Raw genomic sequence first — 22,113 nt, 5'->3', positions numbered from 1 at the left:
ATTTTCTCCATCCTGGCTGCAGTTTTGGTCTCTGTGGTGGCAAGAGAGCAGCCAGAAGCTTAGTTTAACACCACTCCACGTTCTAGCCCAATCAGGAGAGAGCTGTTTCCCTACAACATACAGACAAAGGTCCTGAGCCTGTGGTTATGGATCCAAATTGGTTTAGAAGCCCACCTATGAAGAAAGCAATGGTGACAAAGTGAATAGGAGTCTCTTATTGATGTAGGGATCACATGCTCACTAATGGAACTAGGAGTGGAGCAGATGCCACTGAATCATTGGCTTGAGAATGAATGAAATAAAAATCAAGAAACATGTATCAGATGAAGGCAGAATGGATACCAAGTTGCCATATATATATATATATGTGTGTGTGTATATATATATATATATGTGTATATATATATGTATATATATGTGTGTATATATATATGGCAACTTGGCACATATATATGTGTGTATATATATATACATATATATATATGCACACACACATATATATATCATATCCCATCAACAACCCATCAAGTATAAGCAGCAAACCCTTCTTTAGCAATTTGATCGTGGCACTAACTGAAGAACTATTCTGTCTGTCATAGCACTGCAACATCAAAGATCTTTGAGATCTCAGTGCTCCTTACTCTTCCTTAGGTTCATACCACTTTTTTACAGCCACCCTTTGCTAAATACTTACACCTGGTTCCTACTGAAATAGGCCTCAAATGCATCCCCATCCCCTGTAGCTCAGGGTGTTGCTCCTTCTTCTTCTGTGCCTCTATATGTTATGGGTCTAAATTGCATTAGGAGCCCACCTATAAAGAAAACAACCATGGCCAGGGGAATGGGAATCTCTAATTGACTCACATTGCCAGTCTCTCTCTCCCTCTCCCTCTCTCTCTCTTTCCTGCCCTGCCCATTGAAATTCCTTATAATCCAGAAAGTAATCTCTTTTCCAGAAAATTCAATTTATCCTTTTTACAAAAATTTCATTCTGAAATTGAATTACCCGACATTGCCAATATTCGACTTTTTTTACTACCTCACAAAACAACGGCGGTTTTGCTTTTTGAGACACAATCTTGCTTTGTTGCCCAGACTGGAGTGCAGTGGCACCATCTTGGCTTACTGCAGCCTCGACCTCCCAGGCCCAAGTGATCCTCCCACCTCCCTCCAAAATAGCTGGGACCACAGGCATGTGCCACAATGCCCAGCCATTATTTAAATATGTTTTGTAGGCACACAATCTCCCTCAGTTGACCAGGCTGGTCTCCAGCTCCTGGACCCAAGCCATGCTTCTGCCTCAGCCTCCCAAAATGCTATGATGATGGGCAAGAACCACCATGCCCAGCCAAAAATGGCTATTTTTTAATGGTTAATCCACATGTAGGTTACTAGAGCTGCCATAACAAAATACCACATACTGAATGACTTAAACCACGGAAAGTTATTTTCTCACACTCCGGGAGGCTAGGAGTCCAAGTTCAAGGTGTCAGCAAGGTTGGTTTCTTCTGATGCTTCTGTCCTTAACTCTTACATGGCTATCTTCTCCCTCTGTCTTCACATGGTCTTTCCTCTGTGTATATCCATGTCCTTATCACTTCTTCATGTGAGGACACCAATCATACTGGTTGAGGGCCTGTCCATACAGCCTCATTTTACCTCAATTACTTCTTTAAAGGCCTTATCTTCAAAAATATTCACAAACTAAAGGTTAGAACTTCAACATCTGAACTTGTGGAAGACATAACTCAGCCCATGACAAGCCCATAGGTAGCTCCTGAGAGGCAGTAACTGCTTTTTCTTTTCTTCTGCTGCCACATTCCTCCATTTCCTCTGATTTACATCTTCACTTCTTTCCACTTTGCTCAAATCTTACCTCTTCTGGTCACCTTTTGGGGTTGGTCCTTCCATTCTGTCAAGACGTTCTTATCCCCAAACCCGCAGATTGCTTTTCTGCACATCTTTCTTTTTTTGTTCGTTGGTTTTTTGTCCTGGCTTTATGTGAGCAGTTTTGCCCACTGTCCCACACCTTTCTTGATGGAATAAAACTTACCCTGCTACCCAAAATCTAATGAACAATAAATTGTGTTTCTACATTACATTTACAAGGTCTCTACAGCAGTGTGCATTTGGATTGGCAGGGATTACTACCCTCATTTTACAGATCAAGACATGGATATCCAGAGACGTTGGATAATTTTCTAATTAACATTAGAACTGAACCTGATAGCAGGTCTTTTTAATTAAACTACATCGGACTCTCCTACTTCTGCGGGTTTTTAATTGCCAGAAACGGTGAAGAGCAGTAAGTGGTTCTTTGGCCTGAACTAATTGATTTTATTTCAATTAATAATGTAAATAATAACTACATTAACATTTGTAGAACTTTATATTTTATAAAACACCTCCATTTGTCTAGTCCTATTTGGTCTCTACATAAAAATACACGAAATCAGTATTATTCTCTCTCTTTACAGATGAAGAAACCGAGCTCAGAGCAGTCGAGTGGCTGGCTAAAAACCATGCAACTGGCAAGGAATGAGTTTAGGGAAGACTCAAAGCCTGGGCTCGTGCTTCTAAAGCCCACCCTCTTCTCATCTGCCATGTTGACTCTAAAAGCCTCACCTGGGCTTTTCGAGCCCTGCGCTGCACAGTAGTCTTAATGATAGAAAAAGGAATGTTTAGGCCCAATGCTATGACCTGAATTCACCTGCTTATGGACAGAGGCATTTATCACCACTTAAGAAGTCAGGAAGGATACCAAAACAACAGCTAGGGAAACAAACAAATTAGAGAAAAAGAGAATGGAGAGGGGGAGGAGGGAGGATGATGAGGAAGGAAGCAGGAGGACAACTCAAAAGAAAAACCAGAGAAGAAATTAAGTGATTCCATGAGAGATAGCAACAAGAGAGAGCAAACAAGACAGGGTGAAATAAAATGAGTATATTTTTAAGGGAAAAAAAGAGCAACAACAAACACATTATCCCAAAGCCCGCAGGTGCCAGCAATTCAAATAAACGTATAGCAATTAACAGAATTAACACAGCCTTAAATAGCTTGGCTCACCAGATGTGGATGCCTATCAGGGTTCTATAAAATGTAAAGTTATTACAGATTAAGCCATTAATCATCTGTTCAGAGACCATCTCTGGCTGCAAAACTACATTCGGTTTTAAATGGCTGATAATCACAAAAGGATGTGAAATGTAGCGTGCATGATGACGTCCTATCCAATCCTTTTTCCTTTAAATATGTGTTCTGTGGTCCCAATTCTCCTGCTTCTCCTTCCTCCCCATTAGTGATGCCAGGAGAAAAGAGGTGAGAGAGTCCAGTCTGTCCCAGAGGTCTCAGTGGCACTCATGCTTCTCCACATGGGCAAATGGAGAAGAAAGGAGGATGGTGTGGAAAGAAACAAGTCAAATTACACAGAAGCTTCAACACATGGGAGGACATTGTGATGGGCTCGAGTTGCCTGATGGGGACACTGCTCATGCAACCTGGTCTTGGCCTGGCCTTCCTGTATTTCATTTGTCATGGAACGGCTCAGTAATGCCAAGGACAGAGGAAAAGAGAATAATTGTCTCAGCATGTTGTCTCAGGGAGGGTCTCTAAAAACTGAAATGGGAGTCAGAAGGAAACAGTTTTCTGTAGAAAGTTTAAAATTCAGAGAGGCAGCCTCCAATCCAATGCTGCAGCTGAGGGACCACCTTTTCTAACAGTGATCTTCAACTTCCTAGGACAAAAATATACAACAGGGGAAAGTGGTAGATGAACGAACATTACTCCTCAAAGAATGAAAGCCTGATGGATAACATGCCAATCTGACCGTGTTCCATTACTTAAGATCCTTCAATGGCTTCCCATTACCTAGAGAACAAAGTCCAAGGGTATAGCCTGAAATAAAGCCCCCTATGAAATGGTCCCTACCTAACCGCAGCTCCCAATCTTATCATTTGGGCCTTGGAATTAGCAAGCTGTTCATAAGTTCCTCACCCAGACACCAGGACATGCCCTATCTCTGGTGCATCATTGCTGATGCTGCCCCTCATCCTGGAGCACCTCTTCCTCCATGCTTCCATGCTCCCTTCTACTTGGCCTCAAGCACCTCACCTTGGGATGCTCCCTGAACCCCAGGATGTATTAGGTCCTTCTCCTCAGCAGCCCCAATGTAACTGAGAATCCCTCATGTTGTACGTTAACTGTCATTTACTGCAATTATGTGTGTCTGCCTCTCCCCCCACTAATGTGAGTTCCTCTAAAGCAAGAACCATGTTTGACTCATATTTATAATTTAGCACAATCCTCGGCATATTGTAGGTTTAGTAGACATATTGTCTGCTATGCACTGAATGTTAGTGTTCTCCAAAGTTCATATGTTGAACTCCTAGCCCACAATGTGACAGTTTTAAGAGGTGGGGCTTCTGGGAGGTAGTCAGGTCATGTAGGTTGCTCATGAGTGGGAATGGTACCCTTATAAAAGGTACTCTAGAGAACTCTTACCCTCCTTTTTCCACGTGAGAACACAATAAGAAAACAGCAGTTTGCAACACAGAAGAGGTCCCTCACGAGAACCTAACCAGGCTAGCACACGTACTTGGCCTTCCAGCCTCCAAAACTGTGAGAAATAACTTGCTGTTGTGTATAAACCACTCAGTCTATTATACTTTTTCATAGCAGTCTGGACTTACACACTGTGGATCTGAATTCCACCAGATCTCAGAGCTCCATGAGGTTAGTGATTCATTCATTTACTTATTCCAGACATACTTATTGAGTACATTTTTTTTTTTTGAGACCGAGTTTCGCCCTCGTTATCCAGGCTGGAGTGCAATGGCACAATCTCGGCTCACCGCAACCTCTGCCTCCTGGGCTCAGGCAATTCTCCTGCCTCAGCCTCCTGAGTAGGTGGGATTACAGACACGCGCCACCATACCCAGCTAATTTTTTGTATTTTTAGTAGAGACGGGGTTCCACCATGTTGACCAGGATGGTCTCAATCTCTTGACCTCGTGATCCACCCACCTCGGCCTCCCAAAGTGCTGGGATTACAGGCGTGAGCCACTGCGCCCGGCCTCTATTGAGTACATTTTTTAATGTCAGGGTCCATTTTAGGTGCTGGGGAAACATCTGTAAGCAAAATAAGACCTCTGTCCTCATGGAATTCACATTTTAATAAAGGAAAACATTGTGTCAAATAAATGACCAAAGGCAACAAACAAGGTTATCATTGAGGGCACGCGGGATGAGTTATCCCTATTTTTGCATTATGAGAGAATTTAAGTAGGGCAAACCTCAGAATAATCAAATACCAAGAACAAGAGGAGAATCTCCATAGACCTGCCCACAGGAAAGTGAATTGTAATTACTAAATGAAAAGAAACAATACACCAGCGCTACATTAGATTCAAAATGATCCGTTCAAAGTACTCAGACAAATAAGAAGACTTCCAAGTCCCTTAGAAAGACTACCACACTGTAAGGGAAAACAGAGACAGGGCAGGAGTTTATCAAGTTCTAGTTTTGCCTATCATTTCCGTTAGTGTTTTGAATTTTCCTTTTTCTAACTTGGTCTGAATTCAAATAAATATTTGTGCTGTGAGCTAAGATTAGGATATATTTTTATCACTGATTATAGTTATTTTTCTATTATCGACACTGTTTTTCAGAACTGCCTTTACCCATAAGCTATTAAGTAATACTTCAGACAGACTTTTGAAGCTTTCTGCTCTCTATTTGGGCAGCATAAATGCGTGTGTGTGTGTGTGTGTGTGTGTGTGCCTGCGCTCACACATGCATGCATGTGTATGTATTTTATTTTCTTTAGTTTTCACATGGATAAAGTCACCAGAAACATCTTTGTGTTTTTACGAGACTTATTTCAAAATGTCCAGGGCATCCTTCCTGATTAATAGATAAAGGATTTGTGGTTGGGAAATTGCTCCTTTGTCTCTAAGTATATAATAGAGAGGTAGCTCAATACAATTGTGTGTAGGAGAAAATTAATCCTAAATGCCAAACCCAAACCCTGTCCTGGAGAAACTCCATGCTCAGGATTGTTGCACTGCAAAACTGAATGAGCACCACTCCACAGCAACCAATGCCTCCTTCATTCCTGAGCCACGTCCTTGGTAACAAGAGTGTTGCAATCTTTTACTGATGAGAGTGCAATTCCAACGTAGTGTGATTTAGCAGTGTTTAAGAGTCTCAGCCAGGTGTGGTGGCTCACAACTGTTATCCTAGCACTTTGGGAGGCTGAGGCAGGTGGATCACAAGGTCAGGAGTTCAAGACCACCCTGACCAACACGGTGAAACATCATCTCTACTAATAAATGCAAAAATTAGCTGGGTGTGGCAGCACATGCCTGTAATCTTAGCTCTTCAGGAGGCTGAGGCAGGAGAATCACTTGAACCTGGGAGATGGAGGTTGCAGTGAGCTCAGATCGAGCCACTGCACTCCAGCCTGGGTGACAGAGTGAGACTCCATCTCAAAAAAAAAAAAAAAGTCTTTCAGGATTCATTAGATAGTGCATAGTCTGTATCTTTATTCTATCCAAATAGGGGTAAATCCCAGGGAGGAAGGGCTCTCTGCCTACCATAATTCCATCAGAAATGATGATGAAATCTCGGAAACCAGCAGAAGCATACCTAACATCCTGCAGAGAGATGATAGCACTCTTTGGGTGCTCCTATTTCGTCCTACAGGCTAACAACAATACAAAGCTATAACTGGATTTTCCCTCCTTTATAGAGTCTCTCTTTTCTACCCCTTCCTTCTCAATTTGCATGTGATTTATTACAACAAGGCCTGGCTCAAATGTCACTCCTTCTCTAAAACTGACTTCCACCTAAAATTTCTGTTTCCTCTACTCAACTAGAGCATTTGTTTGTGGCACTGAACACATGCTCTCCTATGCTATACCTATTCACTTACTGATCTCATCTCCCTTCCTATAAGACAAAGCCTTGGAGCATGGAAGTCATGGCTTAAAAAGAGCCACCAAGTGTAGTTACAGCACAAAAAAAGGTACCCAGTGATTATTAGGTAAGTGAACAAATAAATCCTTATTATGCATCCACTATGTGCCATGCTTAACAGACACAATTTATGTCTGGACAAGCCTCACAGGGTAGTGACATGAAGGAATGCATGGACAATGCCACCTCATATACAGATGATGCTCAACCAATTTCAAATAACCATAATAAGAATAAAACATAGGCCCCGAGAGAAGACTCATAAGATGTCGCAAGGGATTGTTATCTACAAGAAGGAACACAGCTTCTCATGAAATTTACTCAGGGAGATAGTACAGATATCTTAGACAATCAAGCTCAGCTTAAACAAAATGTGCAGTGCAATCCTTTGATGCCACGGTGTTCTGAAAGAACTCTACCAAATTAAGTCTGATTCTTTTTGCCTCAACAATTGGCCTTAGAGACTGAACTTACACTTGGCTGAAGCGCCTTTGCTCTCAGACAGAGGTCGCAACACATCAGCTACAATGGTAATAAATGAGTAATGGCAAAGTCCCACTGTTTTTTCACAGCTACTAGCTCTCAGGGAAGAAGAACAAAAGGAAAAAACAGTTTTCTGAGCCTTAATGTTACATTATGAGAATTTTCTTTCATCTCAAATAATGAGACCCTTGGGAACACCAGGCTTAGTGGAGGTAAAATAATACATATGTTATATTTTAGATGGGGCACACAACAACAAATCGAGCCACTTTTATCTAGAGCTTTCCTATTTGCCAGGTCAACATCACAAAATCAGACTTTAAACTCATGTAGTTCCTATGATTTCAACTGTCTTTCATCTGTGTGATTGCATTTAATTTATGAAGCACAGCCATCTGTGGGATAAGAGCCTCCATTTGTTGGATAAGGAAACAGAATCACAGGGTACTTGATATGGTTTGGCTGTGTCCCCACCCAAATTTCATCTTGAATTGTAGCTCCCAAAATTCCCACATGTTGTGGGAAGGAGCCAGTGGGAGGAAGCAGTGGGAGGTAATTGAATCATGGGGGCGGGTCTTTCCCATGTTGTTCTCGTGATTGTGAATAAGTCTCATGAGATCTGATGGTTTTATAAAGAGGAGTTTCTCTGCACAAGTTTTTCTTCCCTGCCACCGTCTAAGATGTGACATGCTCCTCCTTGCCTTCCACCATGATTTTGAGGCCTCCCCAGCTACCTGGAACTGTGAGTCCATTAAACCTCTTTTCTTTATAAATTACCCAGTCTTAGGTATTCTTTATCAGCAACGTGAAAACGGACTAACACAGTACTAAAATGACAAATGCAAAAGTCATGCAACCAGCTTCAGTGGGAATCAAAACATAGGAAACCTACTTCTAAGTCCAAGGTTGTTTCTGCTGCAATCTATCACCTCATAGATTTGAGGACATACATAGTCATTGATGTAAACATGTCACTTGTTTATAAATAAAACAATCGCGTGGTGCATTAAATAGAGTTGGGTGAACTTTACCTCTTTAAGGCAGCCCATGAAGTTGTTGCTGACGGGGGAGCCAGGCAAGTCAGCAGTACTTGGGCTTCCTCCCACATAGAAGAAGTCGTCCGAGCCCAGCATGGTGTAGTCCTCTTGAGTGTAGCCCGTCGTGGTGAGAATGCCATCCACAGAGATTGTCACCTGGTGGAGGAATATAGGGACAAAAAAAAATCCCAACAATGACCTTATGGTCCTATCATAACCCAGTGGCTTCCCCTACTTGTGGCATCACTTTCATTAAGATTTTCATGAGGTATACTTTCTAATTTGGTTGGATTTTGGTATGTGCAGCCAAGTTCCATTTTCTGGTCTGCCTCCCTGAGTCTCAAGCCTTCAGTGTTCCTCTGTGGACTCATGGAAGACTTTGTTAGAATTGCCAAGCTGGGCACCTTGTTCCACCCATTGCAATCTTTACACAGTCAGGCTAGAAAATGGAACCATCCTCAGACGATATCACTTGTCTCAGTTCATTGCTAAAATGATTGTTTATTTCTTACATGATTGTTATTCATGGTGGTCATGAAGAACAGCAAAGAAGACATCTGACAATGAAGTTTGTTAGGGGTTGGTCTTTGGTTTTGATGGTTTTATGTTTCCTTTTTTCTTTTCTTTTCTTTTTTCTTTTCTTTTATCTTTATTTACTTTTTCTTTCATTTTGTCTCACACCACGCTGACAAACATGCATTCAGGGAGGGAAGGAGAAGGGTCTTGGTTCTGATATGGTCCTGGATGATACATGCCATGGACTACCCCAGGATAACAACCCCTCCCCGCCTTTGCTGCCATCACCACCTCCAAGAGAAAAAATGACCCAAACCAAAAAGCCAACTCTAACAACAACAACAAAAAAGAAGGATGAGGAATAATAATCAAAACAAAAAAAATAATAATGCTCCACAGAAAAGAAATAGCACCCTTTTACCCAACATCCATGAAAGGAGCAGAGGGCAGAAAATAATGATGGGGCTTCAAAGCATGCACACAACATACACCAATATACCCATGCAGAAATTATCGGGAACCAAGAGAGTAGGCGGAAGAAAAACAAAACTAGGAAAGGAGGGGAAAACCTGGGGAAAGAATCAAAATCCACTCCACACTGACATGCATTGAATAAACTGAAAAACAAGATGGAAATGAAAAAAAAATCAAAACTAACAGGTACTCTTTTCTCTGCCTGCCACCTCCCTTACTAAATAAAAGAAAAGAAAAGAAAAGAAAAAGTCCAAACCCAACCCCAAAATATATGAAAGATGAAAGGAGAATGAAGAGTGGGGGAAAACAAAGAGAAGAAAGTGAAATTGGGTTGATGGTTGGTAGGTTGTTAGTAATGAGGAGGAAAATGAGGAAACAAATTCTGATGTGGGTAGGAAAATTCACGAGACAGGAACATGCCATGCAGCGTTTGTATGGAGAACATAATTGGTGGATATCCTTCTGGCCACGGTAGGGGAGTAAGGTAAAAGAAGGGCAAGAAAGAGTATATAGGAAGTTGAGTACTTTCCTCCCCAGATCGCTTGTGGCAGCCGTAGCCACACAAAAGGGAAAGAGAAAAGGGACTAAGGAGTGGGAAGGAGAAAAAAGAAAGGAGGAAGAGTGGGAGGGGCAGGAAGGCACAGAGAGAAGAAAGTCCTCACTATAAATCTCTGTTGTCTCTAGTATGTAACTTGGAAGTTGCAAAATAAAAACAAAGCAAAACAAATTTAGCTGAATGGAGATACTTTAAAAAAAACATAATTTTTTAGGGAAAAAAAAATTAAAAACTAGAGAAAAGGAAGCCTTCCCCACAATATTCAACAAAATATCATTTTTAGGACAAGTGTATTCCCTTCCATTTTTTTTTTTATTAAGAAAAAGAAAGGCTTGCATTTACTTCAACAAAAATTTTAAAAGAAGAAATGAGTCTAAAGAGGATAAAAGGGGGGGTTGGAGAGGAAAAGGGGGGCAACACACGGCAAACCCAAAAAAAGAGACAATAAGAATGATATCTACCAGACAATGTAGTTTGTTTACCATAGCGTGTCCGATGCCTGAGTGCTTTGCGGAGAAGGGGGAAGAAAGGAAATTAAAAATTGTGAACAGAACGATTGTTAATTAAAAAAACTAAAAACAAAGATGAGTCGTTAGGGTGTTAGTACATTAGTTGGTTAGTAAAATGACACATTGCATGAATGATCTTGTGTTAGTTTCTCAAAAAAAAGGCACCCGACACAGAAAAAAGAGAGTGGGGGGAAGACAATGAGACCAGGACTCTATGGAAAACCATGCCACCTGGGGCACAGCCAGAAAAGGAGCTGCAGTCTACGTGCCATCGCAGCTCCCAGCTTCTTCCAGATATCTCTCAGACCAGACCTCACCCTTTAGAATTAGCACCATACTTACTTCCCAACAGCTCTTTTGAATGAATACCACCCACTCCCTTCCCACCCTCTAACACAAACCCATTCCACCTCTTCTGAAAGACTCCCAAAAGGTACCATCCACATGTAGATAAACAGATACAAAGAACTGAAATACAAATATTTTGGGGATCATTTTTTCACATCTGACTCTGACTACAACATGGATAAATGATCATGACTTCCTCCCCAAAAGGAAAAAAACTTAAAACATTTACGGATTAAACCTAGCATAGAAAGTCTGCATTACATAGTGTACTCTAGGTTTCCATAGATAATTAAACATCCATGACCTACTTCATTTTTGTGGATTGGTGCAACCAGAGAGGAACATTTTTCTTTCTGTTTAGAATTAACAGAATTCATTAAAAAAAGTTATAATCTTTCTTATTACTCAATAAGGTCATTAATTTGTTTATTTTTCCAGAATGCATTGGAATCTCTCTCCCCCAATTCCTCTTGAAAAATGCTTTTCGAGCTTTTATGTAACTTATTGTATGGATAGCACAGAAGCCTGGCAGGTTCAACGTGATTAGAAAAGCCCTCTGGAGACCGGAAGACTGATAACCTCAGTTTTGCGTTGGTGGTTTAACAAAAGTTAACACATAGAGGTAAAGCAATGAAAGTTATGACCATGACCTTGGACTCAGGCAAGGTCAAGGACCAACTACCACCCCGCCACCACATACAAGCACAGATTCCTCACTGCCTTGCTCCCTAATCCCAGTTATAGTTTGTAACAGATACAGATAGTCCACATTCCTTCCTTTAGTTGTAAGCCATAATAAAGTATCTGGCCTTGGCCCTGACCTGGCTTAAAGGCAAAACCATGTATAGATAATCACGAAGGAAGAAATGAGGAGAGTTCTGCTCCATTTGGTAATAAGTACTCCAGGAAACACCGGGTAAACTTGACTCAGATGAATTGTTGCCAGAAAAGCCATTCAATTTTACCAAAAATATGAATAAGCATGCTATAAGTTTGTTGTCAAATATTTATGGAGGTATTCACATTTTAATTGAAATAGGAATGTCCCACCATTCAAATGTATCCTAGGGAACTCAAAAAGATGTTATAAGTATTATTTTTAATGGGCAAAATAATAATCTTATATTCTTCACACTGAAACAATTGCATTTGCAAAATCAACTTTACCTTTCAGAGATTTTCCTCTCTTTCAATAAATTGTATTTGGAGGCAAAATTTAGTCAGAATGTCAATGAGGTTCAATGTTATGTTCACTTTCTCACAGAAGATTAATGCTTCTTCTGCCAAGATATACCCCCCAATACTGTAGGGCCTCTGTACCCTTGTCTAGAACAGGGAATTGCACTTAGCTGCATCGTTGGCACCAGACCGATGCAGTCACCTTTGAAACAGAATGCTCAGTCTGTAGATCATGTGCACGTCACAGCACATCTACACCCAGACCATGGATGAGCTCATAATCCTTCTGGAACATAAGGTGCTTTGCATATTTAGCCATCACACATGGCTGGGGAAGATTGTAATCACCATTTTGCAAATGGAGACTGTGGTGGAGAAAGGTCAAATGGCTTGCCCAAGGGCATGGAGCAGAGTTGGGCTTTAGAACATGAGGGTGGGATGTGGTGGTGGGGCGGGGGGACATCCAGGGTGGTTTTCTCTAGCTGCTTTGGCTAAAACAGCACAAACAATATTTTGAATTACAGTTTGGTTTATTCTCTCTCCATTTCAAGGGCTTAAGTGGGCCTGATACTATTTTAGAAAAGTGTTTTCAGTAGAAACAAAAGTGAGCCCTTCACAGGTGAATTGGAATCATTCCAAAATGGCAAGGAAGGGTGGTGGGAGAGAGTTAAGAGGAACAAACTGGTGAGAACCGTGACCTGATTGTGCTCTGAAGTACATGAAAAGTCTCTCCTCCACTGATTAACGCCTAAAGGGTGTTATTTTGTACTTGCCGATCAAAACGAGCAAAAGGTTATATTTCACTTTTAGGTCTAGTCTCTGCACCTCACAGGCAACAAGCCCTTATGTGTTAGCAAATGGATATTTGATTTGGGTTCTCCTGACAGTTGAAAAGTTCTCTCCTGGGTAAGTACAGATGGGGAATAATGAAAGGAGATATTATTGGCAATAGGGTTCTTTGGCCTTGGAGGAAAACATAGAACGATGATTCAAAAATATCAAATTCACAGATAGTAAGATGACTGGGGACTCTAAGTCTTGGGTCATTTGGCATCTTTACCTGAGATAAACTGTAATCTCCCAGCAGGATGGCTTTGTTGACATACCTAAGTGTGCAAATGTGTGTCAAATGTGTGCCAGTCTACACCATTTGTTTAGCATTAGTAAGGAGTTAGACTTTTATCAAACAGAAAACATATGCAAACACCTATCATTTCTTACACTTTCACATTTAGGCATTAAGTCAATCATATTGCAGAAGAAAAGTTTATAAGTGCTTTTTGATAAGCACTTCAGAAAGTGCAGTGTTTTCTGGTTATAGAGGATGGATGCCATCCAACTGGGTTTAATGACAGATTCGCAAGTAGCAAAACCAAGTGAAAATGGCAACCTGGGAAAAGCAGTCTCAGCACAGACTTTGATTTTTATAGGAAATTTTTTTAACTGATGTGGGCTGTAGAGGTATTATTATTATTATCATTATTATTAGTCATGAAATTGAAAACAACTTTGCTTGGCTAAGGCTTTCTGAGAATGTTGTCACCTGACGGAGTTGCCTGCTCAGAATCGGCAAGCGATGGGACTTCCCAAGCACGGACAGAACCAGGAAAGGCTGCTCCAAAGTTGACTTTTTTATTTGGGTCCTTCCACTTTCCAGGCCTCCCAGTCAACTGAAGCGTCTCGGAGGGAGAGACATGGGCAATAGAGTAGGACCACCGCATCAAGGAACAGAGAAACAGGAATTCAGAAAGATCTCGGCTAATTAACTCCAAAGCTAGAGGTTAACATAACACAAGAAAAAAAAAAAGTTGGAAATGGGTGGTAAATTAAAAGAGCAAAAGGAAGACTTCTCTGGAAGGAATTAAAATTATGGCATCGTGGCAATGGCTAACTTAATTAAAAAGAAAAACTTATATTCAAAGAATGAGGAAAATCTACCAAGCTGCAGAAACAAAATGCCGTCCCTAATTGAATTTAACAATAATATGATAAGATTCTAATGTAATTAAGAAAATGATAAAAGGAAAGCAGAATAAAAGGAATGAAAGAACTTATAGCTTTTATTATCTACACAACTGAGTTTTTTTCTTAAATAACAAGCACAAAGGGAGAATTGAAGTGCAAGGAGAAACATATTTTAATAATTTTCCTTGTGAAATTGCAAAGACTGGGAGAAGGTCAGACTTTAACATCTCCATCCCTGAATCTCTACCCCTCGTCACCTCACCCATCACCTGCTTTTCAGACTTACTACCCAGGCACCTAGAGGAGCCTTCCAGGCGTTCTCTCCCCTCAGCCATTACCTGCCGCAGATTGCGTGTCACTTTGACATCATGCCAGGCGTTGTCGTTGAATTTTCCATTCACTGGCTCCACAATGGCCTCAAAGGCCCCGGACCCCAGGTTAATGACCAAGGAGACCGCGCCATCCTTCAGAGCCAGGTTGACATAGTCAGCCGACTTGCCCGTGTGCAGGATGAGGCCGTTACGCTGCCAGGTCTTAAAGGAGAGGGTGATTTCATCACTGCTGCTCTGGATCGGGTTCTGAGACAGGTCGTAGCACAGATACTCTGAGCCTCGGAAAGTGGCCACATTCTCCTCTCGAGCTATAGAAAAAGAAAAGATGAGAGAAGTCAACACTTGTCTGGCAAGAGTCAGATCTATGCAAATACCAAAGAGAACCCACCACATGGGCATTGCCCCTGTTCTTATGCTGATACCAGCACAGCCCTCTCCTCGACCCTTCCACAAGTCGTATATTGAAACACCAGGGAAACTAGCAGCAGAGGTGACTGCAGAGAAATGACGTGTCCACACAAGTGTAGAAGACAAAACAAGATGGTGCAAAAGAGCTTGCTGCCTTTCCTTCAAATTTTCTCAAAGAAAGACCTATGAAGTGAGGCTTGGGTTGCTTTTACTTCAGGAATTGCTTTTAAGTGCTTGTACAAGAGCTGGTTTAGAATGGATAATTAACTGCTCTGACAAAGGACTCTTTAGCTCCAGGTACCTTTTATTGACCAATAACTAAAAATCAATTACCCAGAAAGATCTAGCTCTGATTTTCATCCATCAATAACTCAACTAACTTTGGTTTCTATGGTACATGGAACATGGCTGGGCTGTTGGAGGCTGGACCTGAGAAGGTGATATAGCAGGTAAGGAGAGGGGAAGATAATGAAATTTGGTATGTTTTGATAAGACAGCAAGACCACTGTTAAACTCAAGAATGTCTGCTCTAGGGTCTCCTGTTTTATATGATCCTGGTTGGACTATCCATGGCCACAGAACTAGGGTTCCACGGGGCCAAGATGGCATTCTAGTGGAACCCATATGATCTTTCAAAACCATATTTCAGAGCCTGGGACCCTGTAATGGCACACCCAAAAAGCCTCAAGCCTGTTTTCAGGGCTTGTGCAGGCCTCTTCCCTGGATCCATCTTTCTAAGGGCAAACCATACATATTGCAATAGGAATAGCCATGGGGGACTATTTGCAGAGATGTGGACAGGGCTTGCCCGTTAGGCTGGGGCAACCACATGCATTCATACCAGACCCTTCATGATATAGGACAGAGCCAAAAGTGGGAAGAGAAGGGAGTAGGCCAGGGGTTGGCTGGTTTCTCCCTGGGTGGCTACTTCGCAATGCCAGAAGGGAGTAGCAGGAATCCAGAAATTCTAAATTTGAACCTGGCTTTCCAGGTAGATATAAAGATATACTTATCAAGGCAAGACGATGAAATATATTTTATTTAATTATTTGTTGATTCTATCTATAATTTCGACACACAGTGTTATGACCTTCCATTTGTCTTCTTGCCAGACAGACTTACTTAGAATAGTCTACTTCATACCAGGGTTGGTCAAAAGCTATTAAAAAGCACTTCACTACTAAAAGCAAATGGCAATAATAGTTGAGATATGCAGTTTTCCTTTAAAAATTTGAGACTACAAAATAAGGTCGAGAGAATTTTATTTTCCCCGCTGGAACTACACTCCAGCCTTATTAACCAAAGCCAAGTCCACTTCAACGCAGATCTCTATTAAATATCACAGCCCCAGGTACGTTTCTTAAACAAAATAAATATTTTCTCATCATGAAGTAAGAGCTGTCGAGGAGACACTTTTACAATGTGAACAGACTACTCCCCACTACATATTGTTAAATTAATCTTAGCATTATGAGATCATTAAAACATCAACTTCAGCTTCATACTCCAGAGAGTTAAAGAAGAGATCAAATTTCTCTTGTGTGTTTCAGAGCACCCTGGTATCTAGCTGCATATTTCTGCTTGCACAGACACTGGTATAAGCAAAAAAGACCCGTTCACCTGTAAAGTCACCTGCAAGTCACAGGGTAGCTTGCACATATGTAAGTAGTTAGCACATAACTCATGCTGTACGCATTTTAGCAAAAATAGCCTCCCAAAGATAATAAAGCAGAAATTCAACACTGTCTGCCTGTTTGAAGTAGATCTATCCAATCCCCTCATGTTCTGTCTGTTGTCATGATCCCACCCCTCATTTCCAAAAAAATGTTTTGTTAAAATGCATTTGGACAAGTCCCTTTTCAGGAGACCTAGAGGTGACCCTGATCTAGAGTAGAAGGTCACAAAGCAAATGGGGTTATCACAACCAAGCTCTTTCTCTACAGACATGGATGTGCACAGGGCCAACTACTACGCATGTCCTTGGCACCACAGGTGGTATATTAATGGGTGTCTTCTATAAACATTTAAGTTATACCTTGTGTGCCCACTGAACTGAGATAAATGAGCAAGGAAAGTAGCGCCTATAAAGAGAAGCTTAAATTAATCATCCAGTACCCTTCAAAGGGGAAAAGTCTGACGCAGAACAGCAAGGCACCAGATATTATTTAATGTGCTACATGGTGCTTAATATTTTTTCATATAATTAGAGCAAGGAGTCTGTCAAAATAATAAATTTTAGAGCTACAAGGGACTTTAGAGATTGCCTGATTTAATGCCCTTATTTTATTAAGGAAGAAATTGATGACTAGAAATAAGTGAGTTGCCCAAGACGACACAGTTAGTTTGTGGTGCTCTGGGCTTGGGCATGTCCGGGCTTTTCTCTAAATATCCATTATCTTTTCTTTGGCCATCACTCTAGATAGTCCAGATGCTCCTATGTGACTTGTCAAAAGCCACAAATGATTCCATGGAGCTGTGCCTTGACTGACAAATCATCCCAAATTTTGAATAAATTGAGCCAGAAACCAATTCCTCTCACTGTACATTAATCACTCATTCACCAAAAGAAATGTTTTCCTTTCAGCCCCTAGATCTGTGTTTAAAGAAAAAAATACCTCTTTTATGTGGGAGGCCACAAAGGGAAAAATGGCATCAGTGTAAAGAAGAGAATATCACCATAAATAAATAAGAAATAAAACCAATGCAAGGAAGAAAAGGCCTATGCAAATCACACACATATTTATGCTAATCTCCATGCAAATATACCAACGAAGATTTTATGTGGCCAAGTGCCTTCCTTTGCAAATATTTAACAGAAACTGCTATAACAGTTCACAACCTTCCCAATCTTTTCATTCAAAGAAGAATTTTCTCAGTTTACCTCTTCCCTGAGCCAGAGGAAGCTACGAAGATCAGCATCACCCTGACTGTTGGGTTATCCCCATTGGTCAACAAATAACAGACAACTGAAAGCTTCTCTCTGAATCGTATCCTACATAAGCAAACTTATATCATTTTCAAGTAATGGAATAATTTTCCCCTACATGTGGGGTGAGAGGCACTAGCAGTGCATAACCCAGTCTTTAAAAGAGCAAATCAAGGGCTAGAAAGGAGAAAAAATGAGGACCTTACAGAAATCACTCTTCTATGCACTTGCACAACTGACGTGATTTTTCTCCTAAGAACCGCAATCTGTCCTGATTCCCTTCCAGTAGCTGAGACTCAAGCACTGCCTTATCACCTTGAAAACCATACTCAGTTGACAGTCAGGGCACCTAAAAGGGGCAAAACTAAATAGCGACAAACATTCATTTCTAACCTTATCAATCCTTTGAATCCTCCACTAGAAAAACAAATTAACACCCCAAATCTGTTTTTTATACTTGATATTTATACCAAGAAGGAGGTTGAAGAGACAATGCAGTCACCTTGTATGCATTCAAGCTAAATAGGTGGAGAAAATGAATGCAGGGATTATGTAACACAGTACACAGCAGCTTAGCATAAAACTACAGCTTGGCAAGAGAGGAGGCACTGACATAGCTAATGGACTGTTTAGATCCATTTAAATTATATCATCCCAAAGTTTACAATCAATTGCATAAGTGTAAAAATAAAAGGTGTTATTCTCACTGCATGAAAAGCAGAGCTCAACTCTGTATGACAACAAATCAGTTACCAATTATTTGTAAGCGTACAATTGATTAAACACTAGATGAAATCTAGCTATGTATAACTGAAGATTTTAAATCAGTTTGTATAAGATATATAAAGTACTGATCTTTCAAATGGCTGGTTAATCCAATACTGACATATACTTAGTATTAATATACATTTACTTAATTCTGTTCTTCACTCCTCTCCGCCTAAAAGACACCCAACTTATAATTTATATAATAACAACTCTATTTCTCTGAGAAATTCCAAAGCAGACTGAAATACTCAGTGCTATATTTTATTACTATGCAAGTATGGGGAAAACGCATGTAACTGTTTAATTAGGCCTGCCATATGGCTCGGTGTCTCAAAATCCCAAACTGGGCTTTGAGGGCAAAAAATGTGAACTTCTGTAAGTGATGGGAACCACTGCATAATTTTACTGAGAGGGGTGGAAGGATTCAATCCATAGTTTTAAGAGATTGCATAATCTTTAAAAATACATTTGAACTACTTTTTCAGGGGCTGCCCAGAACTCGTTCAGCCTAGATGTTAATATAGTTCCTGGATATAGTGAGGTTTGCATTTCACTGGGCAAGAATGTAAGCAAAAGTTCCCAGCAGAACAACCTAAGAGAGGCAGAAACACCAGTGAGCCAGGGAACACAGGAGGAAGCCAAAGTGCAGATACTTAAGATCCAAGTGCAATCACAGAACGCCAAAGACCAAAGGCAAAATTTGACAGAAAAAGACAAAGAATTAGTCAAAAAAAGGGCTCAAAATGAAAACATGCCACATTGATAGAGAAGGATTCTAGGGCCATTTGCAAGCAGACATTTACGTGCATCTAGATGTGTGGATTTCCAAATGCTTTCTTAATCATTATTTGTATCCTCTCAATGCTCTGTGAGGTCATTGTACTATGATTACACCAATGTGAGGAAATGGAGACAGAGTTTACAGGGGTCATCCAGGGTACTATGGAGTGCCAGATCCAAAACTGTAACGCTACGATTTTCAGTCCATTGCTTTTGCTACTTCACCATACCACTACCTTCACAGGAAGTCAGATTCCCAAAGCAGATGTCTAGCACCCTATATCTGATATTGTGCAGCTGCATGAAGTTCAAGTCAGAGGTAAAACTACTGACAATGGTGGATAAGCCCTGGGAGGCAACAGGAAACCAAGCAGGGAAGGAGGGAAGTACATTGACTTTCTTTCCAAATTCTCAGCACCAAGTTGAAAAAAAGCCAATCTGAGAAGATAACACATTTTACATCCATCAGAGAACCTCAGAAATGGAATTTTTAGATACTTAAAAGAGCCCATTAAAATGCTGACCCCTCTGAAGTGCCTGTAGCCAGTGGTCCTGTGAAGAACACCTGCTGAGCTCCAGAAAAGGAGTAGGAGCCAGCTTCCTGATGATGAGCCTCAAAGATACAGTAAAATTGTTCTCATTGTAGCATGCAGCCTTTGTCCTTCAAACTGGTACAGCGGTGCAGTGCAATACTTTAGACTGCATTCATGCAAAGATAACCTGGCTGCCCATCCTGGCCTGGCCCACCTGGAAACTAATGAGGCACAAAAACACGTGGGCTACTATTGCCTTCCCTGCTAGGCAAAGAGATGCCCTGTGGTCTTGTGGCCAGCCTGTGAACTCATTTACTCTCTGTGAAGACAAACTCAGCAGGGACTATATTAGGACTTCTCCACCAGTACAACTGCAATCAGAGGCTGGAGGTTCTCAAGTCGTGAACTCACAGATCACCCAATTCTGGCCAGTGTTTTCCAGGCAAAGAAGCCTCAATAATAACAAAAGAAGTAATGAGCCCAAGACAGACAGGTACACAACTGCAGAAATAAACGTCTAAGGAATAAGTCCACAACTGCAAAATTCTACTCATTCCTGGGGCATGGAGGGGCTGCATATCCCCTCAGTGCTGAAAGGTACCTTGAGCTAAAACAGCAATTTGAGTGTTTTGCTGGCAAAGAAACAAGACAAATATAGTTGGTTCCTCTACAAGTCTGTTTCCTTACTGTACAACCAGCTAAGAATCCAATACACTGAACAGGAACACCTACCTCTAGGAGGAGCCTCTTAGGAAGCTGTGAACAGACATCCATACTATCTGTTGAACTATGAGATGATCATATTTGCAAAAAATGAGGGGAAAGTAGAAACCCTTTTACTGGAGTGAATTCTACTGTACACTTAGTGACATTTCCTGCTAGAATTTGGGGAGGAACAGAATGATTGAGTTACAAGGCAAAAGATATCACAAGTGACTGCACTCTTGGTTCTCCCTGTCTCATTTCCCTTACAATGTATTTTAGGGCCAAAGAAAGCATCAAGGAGATCAAACTGCAGAGCCATCCCCCAGGGACAAACAACAAAATCCCTTACCTGCCACATCCCATCACACAGGTATTTTAAAAGCAGAGTGTACCAGCAGACAGGAAATTGTGTCGCCATGAGCAATCCTGCACTACAAAAGAAAATACACAGGAAATCTGACCTCCTGAGGCCATTTCCAACCCTTATCCTCAGACTCTCTGTAGGAAAGATACAGCAGAGAAATAAATGGACTTCTCCACGCCGCCTGGGTCACTCACTAGCCTGCAGATGCTTCTTGAAAGTGATGAGAAGGAAAACAGTAAATCAACTTGTCACTTGGAAAATAAACAGCCAGCATCCTGGTGAGGGAAGCTGCCTCCGTCCACAAAAGAATGGCCTGGAAAACCACGCTTCACTGAAATCACTAGAAAGCTAATGGTATCCTAAAGACTGAATTGCTGTCCATTGCATTACAACAAAAGTTAAATTTGTTTATTCACTTAAGGAATATTCACAGGTGCCTACTATGCACCAGTTAATGTGTTCAGTGCTGAATGCACTTAAGTCACATGGCAACCTTGTAAGTATAAATAATTAGCTGATATTTCACAGAAAAAGAGAAATTGTAAAACTAAAAAAATAAAATGTTGAATGCCTGCTAAGTGCCAGGCCCTGACAATGGACTCATGTTAGCAGGACATTCTGCCTGGCTGAACAGTAGACTTACGGCTTGAAATGTAACAATAAAGGCTTTGAATCAGACAGACATGGATTTGACACCCAGCTCTGAAACTTACCTAAATCTATGGAACTGTAGCTTATTACTTAATTTCTCTCACCCTAATCTACAAAATGGGAATAACCACAGTTCAGATTCCATAGAGTTGCTGTGAGGCAGGAAGACAAGAAAGTTGTTGGACCAGTTCCCAGCCACAGAAGTGTTAGCTATTATTGCTGCTGTTGAGAAGGCATGAACAAGCAAATAACTGCCAGTGTTGTAAATGTCTGGTAGGTGATATAGGCATACAGAAGAGGAAGTAACAGACCCTGGGCATTAGAGCAGGTTCCATACACGAGGTCACACTTAAAATGTGTCTCGAAGTATGAGTAGGAATTTACCTACAAAGGGAGGAGTGAAATGCTAATTCAAAGAAACAGCATATCCATTGGTGTGGTCATTAGAAGAGCACAGAGTATTTTGGAGAAGGTGAGAAGTTCAAGGTGGCTAGAACAATGGACACGTGTATAGGTTCAAGATGTAGACTGGGCCTTCTCTGTAACATCCTTGAGCAGTGGGAATGGGGAATTAGCAGAGAAGAAATTCAGCTAATGAGTGGCA

General features: G+C 41.0%; 1 protein-coding gene across 45 annotated transcripts in view; it reads right to left on the bottom strand.

Moving 5' to 3' along the window:
• NRXN3 (neurexin 3) overlaps positions 1 to 22,113 on the bottom strand; it is a 1,708,033-nt gene that overhangs the window by 1,211,951 nt on the left and 473,969 nt on the right. For 28 of the 45 annotated variants that reach the window (XR_013521429.1, XR_013521430.1, XR_013521431.1 and 25 more), the window contains 3 exons: positions 14,381 to 14,682; positions 10,524 to 10,547; positions 8,490 to 8,651 (listed from right to left, as the gene is read on the bottom strand). Coding sequence is in view for 41 of the 45 variants with exons in the window: in XM_078335524.1 (XP_078191650.1) it covers positions 8,490 to 8,651; positions 10,524 to 10,547; positions 14,381 to 14,682 (488 nt within the window). In the remaining 4 variants the exon portion in view is untranslated. The remainder of the gene's footprint in view (positions 1 to 8,489; positions 8,652 to 10,523; positions 10,548 to 14,380; positions 14,683 to 22,113) is intronic. The other 17 variants (XM_078335530.1, XM_078335533.1, XM_078335539.1 and 14 more) reach the window with 1 other exon arrangement.

Source organism: Callithrix jacchus, chromosome 8, assembly GCF_049354715.1.
Source record: "Callithrix jacchus isolate 240 chromosome 8, calJac240_pri, whole genome shotgun sequence".
NCBI classification, from domain to species: domain Eukaryota; kingdom Metazoa; phylum Chordata; class Mammalia; order Primates; family Cebidae; genus Callithrix; species Callithrix jacchus.
This window is presented reverse-complemented; position numbering and strand designations above follow the sequence as displayed.